Raw genomic sequence first — 6,135 nt, 5'->3', positions numbered from 1 at the left:
GGGCTTCCGGAGGGCCGCCATATTGGCCGATTTAGGGAGTTTTTAAAGCATTTATTTCGGCCTTGGCATAGAAATAAATTGTCCATTACTCGTACAGCTAAAAAGAACTATCCTTTAACTTTGTATTTACGTACATTTAATTGAAAACGGTTCAGCATGAGCTTGGAACGGTTGAATTGTCTTACTACATATTTTCGGTACTCGGAATGCAGACAAATTTAGTAGAAATTGAAAAGTATATATTACCTATGCCACATCGAATTAGAACAAACCACCTTACCTGAATGGAGTTTGTTTATAGATAAGTTAGACCGATGAAAAAAATTGGGCAAATGCCATGGAGAAGAAATATGTTAACATCAATGTGCAATGATTTCAGCCCGGCCATTGCCCGAGTTTGCCCTCAGTGACATTTACAAAGCAAATCGGTGAATCTTGCTCGAAAACTTCTTTTTTGAATCTTGCCTCGTCCAGGTTATTATCTAACGCTAAATAACACTTCACTTTTTATGGAAAAGAATGGTGAGTCTTTCCCGAATTTGCGTCTGTATTTTGCGAATATAAATATTACACACGTTTGATTCACTCACACGCAGTAATGTCATGCTTCAATTTGTCACATCATGTCCGCACTAGTTCAACATTATTTCCCACTATCTCATAAAGTTTGCAGTCAAATACATATAACAACCAATTTCGTCTGCAAATAAAGGTAACACAACCTTTACAAAATTTTAGCAAACGCTAACTAGACTCAACAATGTATAAATACGGCTTTATGCAAATTCCTGCACAGTGTTCGGTACGAGGAACAATTTTCTAAAGCGGCTCTTCCCCTTCTAGTATATTTTTCCCGCCACTGGACTTAAAGCGTAATCAGTGAAAAGGATTCTACTAAGTGGTATGATATTAAAAAAAAAAACAGCTTATTAAGTCAACTTACGTGATGGTAACATCAGCACTGTATGAAAGTCGGTAAGTTATTGCGCACGACGAAACAATAACATCTTGGGAGAAAGAAATGCACACTGGAACGCAAGCAGGAATGAACATCCTTTATCAGATGTCAACGTCTTCATGGGCTGTCAGTTCTTCCCGTACTTTCAGTTTGGAAAGAAGGTAAGTTATTGTTTTTTTCTCTAACAATGACATTCAATTTCCCTTAATTTTCGACAGATCCGGTTATTTTATATCAACCTGGAATTCCAGAAAATCACAAGTCATCTTTTTCAACGAGGAAGTGCTGCCACCGGTTATGGTGAAATTTCACTTACGGGGGTTTTCATTAACGGTGTGAGATTAACTACAAGCCAAGTAAAATGTATGTTTAATCAAGTTTATTCCTTAACAGAAATATGGTCAGATGTGGGTATGCTAAATTTGTTAACGGGGTGGCTTGTGGAGTAACTATTGCATCAAGCGAGTGCTTGACGTTAAAGCAGTGTTCCAGAAACATCAAACCCCATTTAAGAGGACTGAAAGTGGTGGATAAAAATCTAAAGGACGAGATAGTTACTTTTGGGGCGAGCAGGTAAGGAATGAATATTTTATTTTGATATAGTTAAGTACATTACTGAAAAATTTTAACACAAAATTGGCACGAGTCGAGCTAGCCCAGGGCGAGCGTAATTTGGCCCGAACATTCTAGGTGGGAAAATCACACCTTTCCAGGAGTAGCTGTTGTCAAAAAGAAGTGATTTTACAAGTCTTACGGAATATTTAGAGGCTAACTTTTACGAGTTTCTCCTGGTAAACGCCACGTGACTTATGTTCTGATCTTTTTAAAATCGGCTTGAGAGCCTTGGGTGCTCTTTGGCTGCGCGGTACCTCCCATGCGACACTACGGTTTAGTATGGAGGGATTTGTTGCGATTCTTATTCCTGGTACACAATGTTTGTGCTAGGCACTACGCAACCTAAAGTATAGTAGTGCCCATACCTAGCCAGTAAGTTTGAGCGTAAGAAAAAAAGAATGATTGGGTGGAAGAAGGCGCAGGGGGGAGGGGTGGAGGGCAACCAAAAAAATCTTTCCGAGAGCACGCCAGTCAGATTAGCATTTCTCGTTCTAATTTGCAAAAGTAATCTGCAAAACCATTTTGAACAACCTAATCTTTACCGACGGATTCCGTGGGTTAATATATTTATATATTCTTTTTACCATATTTTGTAGGTTTGTTTTCCTCAGAGGTAGAAGCTGAGAAAATAACAATCTGTCCCCGGCATCGCGATGTGTATGGAACTCGGTGGAAGTGCAACAAAAGACGATGTGTTATTCCCAGCGTCATTAGCGGTCACACCGGTGTACCACGTCCAAAAGGTGACCGAGGAGTCACCCTTTTACAAGCAGAATCGATATTCAGTGTTTTAGGGGTACTAGTACCAATCGGAGTACGTAAGTATCACTAAATATAAGTAAAATTCCCAGTCAACGATACTTTAAGTACGCTAAGTTACTACTTTAAGTTCGCTACGATCATTACGATCGTCAACGGCGCCCACCTTTATTCAGTGATTAAAGCTACATTTCTGTGATAAAACTGGCCTCTTCATTGAAATACTAGCTGGCTTTAGTAACTGTTCTAACATCTTGTTAAGTCATGATGTCGATCCAAGGGTCTGGTACTTTAGAGCTATCGTCCTCTCCTTGCCACGTTTCGCTGTCGTTCGATTCCTCTTCAGTCATCTACGTACGTTACTTCTACTCTTTTCTACCTTTCGCGGCCAACGAACACCATTTACATTAATTCTGAGGATTATAATATGAGCAGTTATTTCGTTATCGTTTATTACGTTTGGATCAAGTGTTTAATTCTGGCTTATATTTGCCTATTTTGATATTTGCTTTTTGTTTCTTTTTCTTAGCTATTTGTCGACAGTGCAGAGACAAAGTAAAAAAAATCTGTCAAGAAGAAAAACTAACAAATTGTCAAGAAGACAGTTCTACAAAAAAAGTCCAAGAGAGAACAAGCAGTTTACATGCAACGAAACAGTGCTCTGATTTAAGCATCGACGATTGCGATAGAAAGGAATGTGAAGGAATTTATAGTGATGCTAATGTTGACGACGGCGTCAGGGATCTTTCTAAATTCCATGCGGATGGCAATAGCATTGAGGGTAGCCTTTATAGTTGAAGTAAAGGCGATGACCTCTGCAAAGTTCAAGTGCCCGGTGGCGTTGGTGATAGTGGTAGTAACGATTGTTCGTGTAGTGATGATAATTTTGGTTGCAATAACGTTGGTGATGAGAGAGATGTTGGCATTGATATTAATAATCAGGAAGATGACGGCTGTGATTATGTTTGCACTCTAGCCGCTCCAAATGACACTGTTAGTGGTCGGGATGATAATGGTGATAGTGGCGGAAATAGTGGTGATAATGATGTTTGTTGTGGAGACACTAGTGGGACCGATTGTGGATATAAAGGCAACTCCCTGGTAAGCTGCATTTGTTTTTCCGGTATCTGTTTCTATCCGAGCTACATCTTACCAATTTGAAAAGCAATTGACTTTAACGAATTGAAAATTGAGAAAATTTTAGCCTTTCTCCCCTGGTTATCAATGATTAAAATTGTTAAAACTAAAACAACTTATTAATTAAATTTGCAGGTTCTTTCACCCATAGAAGCTGAGAGAAGAAAGTTACAAAAAGTCGAAAAAGAAAGAGTAAGTCTAGTTGCAGATGCGATGAGATCGCATGTGGTAGAATTTAGAAAAACTCAGTTGAACGAATTTCTTAAAAGTTCTGGCTTAGCTCCAGTTCGTAAGGTAGACATGGGATCACCAACAGCAGCAGAAAGAACAAGAAGACGAAACATAGTTGAAGCATGCAAAGTTATGGTTGCTGTTTTGCGAGTACTGTCACCAAATTATCCCTATGAACTGTGGCTAAACGTAAAGGACTCTAACGACATGTGTGAAGCTTTAGAAGTACGTAAAGAGGTTGCCTTAAGAGAAGATGACGTGAAGTATCTGCGAGCGCTTTCTGAATCATACAAAAACGCCACAAGTGCAAATGTTTAACTGCAAATTCTTTCTATAATGGCGGATATCACCACGTTGCAAGAAATACGCAATTACATTCCAGGCCTAACAAAATATATGTTTTGTCAAGCAAGACAACATATTTTAGTTTCTGGGCGAGGAGCTCCTGTAATTGCAAAACAAAGCCCGAGATGGAGAATCGATCTTAAACAGTTGGATCACTTCTTGGATTTTATTACCAGTCCCTACATCGTGCAGGATTTACCATTCGGTGAACGGTTTCTGAAATTGTCGACTGGGGAAGTAGTGCAGACACCGAATGTTATCAGAGTATCGGTCAGCGGACACATCATTGACCAATACGTACAGTATTGCAACGAAACAGAGGTGAAACCTCTAAGCAACAGCACATTACGACGCATTTTATCCTCCTGTCAGGCATCTACGCGAAAGTCCTTACAAGGTCTCAATTACTTTGTTTGTGAGGATAGCAAGGCCTTTGATGACTTGGAACAACTCATTGGGAACCTTGTTGATAGTGGGTTTGACGCACGTACAGCGCAAAACCTACAGATGAAGTTAAAGGAGGGAAAGAATTACGTTAAAACGGATTTCAAAGTAGGAACCTATGGTAATATAATTATTAAATGTGGAATTCCAGAAAATGTCCATACCCCCCCCCCCTCCCCCACGGAGGGCAACGGAAATTCGGAAGGGAGGGGGGTCCATAAGATAGCAACTTTTGAGGGGGTGGGAGTGGCAAGCTATTAGTTATTTTACTCTCAATCGGTGTTTCAGAGCAATTTTTTTTTTCATCGATGATCTTTTATTTGCAGTCGGCTGAGTGCTTTTTTACAGCTTGCACGATTTTATATTACAATTGTCGTCGGCTCGTGAATAAACGTCTGGTTATCTATGGGTTGCTTTGTTGCACAATATATATTGCGGTATTCAATATAATGTGGTCATGTTGTATTAAGCTTTCATCTAACAAGTTTTTAACTGAAAAGAAGTAATTGAAGTTCATTGGTTTAAGAGAAGGGGGTATGACAAACACCCCCCTGAAATAGAGATTCCAGGGGGTGGGGGTCTAAAACAAAAGTGCCCTCCGTGAGGGTATGGATATTTTTCTGCCTACACAATCTACCATGTCTTTCGGCGCTCCTGATTTGAAGGAGCACACAGTTTATAATGACGAGTGGGAGTGATACAGTGGGAAAAAGGATTTTTTTTTATGGCGAATTATTTGCCCATCCGATCTGTCAAATGATGCGCTGTCAAAAATAACATTTTCGTCATTGTTTAGTGTCTCTGTCATATTTTAGGTATATTCTCCAGAATAGTCTGGTCTCGCGTAATCTTCCTCTGAGACTATCTTGCTTCTACAATAGGTTCACATTTCCAGCTCTTCGCGCGTGTCAGATCACTGTAGCCAATATGCACTAAGTGACAGTAAAGATCCTGCTTTTAGAGGTACCTGCACTCAAGATCATGACCTGATATGTAATCGCTGTGAAGACCTTAAAGCTGTTCTGTCGGACACCCAAAAGGCAATTCAGGAATCCTGCTTCGAGTGCCAGTATGATAAGGAGGATGCTCTTCACAGATTTCAAGAAGCAACTCGAGCAATTCAGCTCTGGAAGTCACACCAGCTCAGACTTGTTAATCAAGATAATGCCCGTACAGACGTTATTGAATGCCTCGATGACAGCAAAGTGCTCCTTGTACAAGACTGGGCTATGAAATTTCTCCCTCGTCAGTACCGAGAATCCCAAGGAGAATGGTTTGCGAAAAAAGGGATCTCCTGGCACATCACTGTAGCGATCAGAAAGAAAGAGAGTGAACTTGAAACACAGGCGTTCGTGCATGTAGTTGAAAAGTGTATCCAGGACAGCCCTTGTTGTCCAGTTAATGGAACATGTTCTTTCTACTCTCAAGAGGGAACACCCTGAGATCAAAAGCGCCTTTTATCGCCAAGACAATGCAGGCTGCTACCATGCAGCCAACACCATCCTTGCCTGTAAAGACATCAGCCAGCGATCGGGAATCTCATTCAACAATTAGACTTCTCCGATCCACAAGGAGGAAAGGGCGCTTGTGACCGTTTTGCAGCAACAATGAAAAACCATGTACGCTCTTTTGTTAACGAAGGTAAC

General features: G+C 40.4%; 1 protein-coding gene across 1 annotated transcript; it reads left to right on the top strand.

Annotated features, from left to right (window-relative positions):
- Positions 1 to 2,599: 2,599 nt before the first annotated feature.
- LOC140925795 (uncharacterized) lies at positions 2,600 to 4,077 on the top strand. Its single transcript, XM_073375665.1, has 3 exons — positions 2,600 to 2,618; positions 3,138 to 3,433; positions 3,605 to 4,077. Exons 1-3 carry the CDS (start codon positions 2,600 to 2,602, stop codon positions 4,016 to 4,018), a joined length of 729 nt encoding a protein of 242 aa, XP_073231766.1. The 3' UTR covers positions 4,019 to 4,077.
- The last annotated feature ends 2,058 nt before the right edge of the window (positions 4,078 to 6,135 follow it).

This window comes from Porites lutea, chromosome 2 (genome assembly GCF_958299795.1).
Source record: "Porites lutea chromosome 2, jaPorLute2.1, whole genome shotgun sequence".
Taxonomy (NCBI): Eukaryota; Metazoa; Cnidaria; class Anthozoa; order Scleractinia; family Poritidae; genus Porites; species Porites lutea.
Note: the sequence above shows the minus strand (reverse complement) of the source record. Positions and strands in the feature narration are given on the sequence as shown.

Excerpts from the sequence above, each read along its gene's own strand:
- LOC140925795 (XM_073375665.1), top strand. Across the intron at positions 3,434-3,604 it reads GATATAAAGGCAACTCCCTG|GTTCTTTCACCCATAGAAGC; the intron begins GTAAGCTGCATT and ends TTAAATTTGCAG.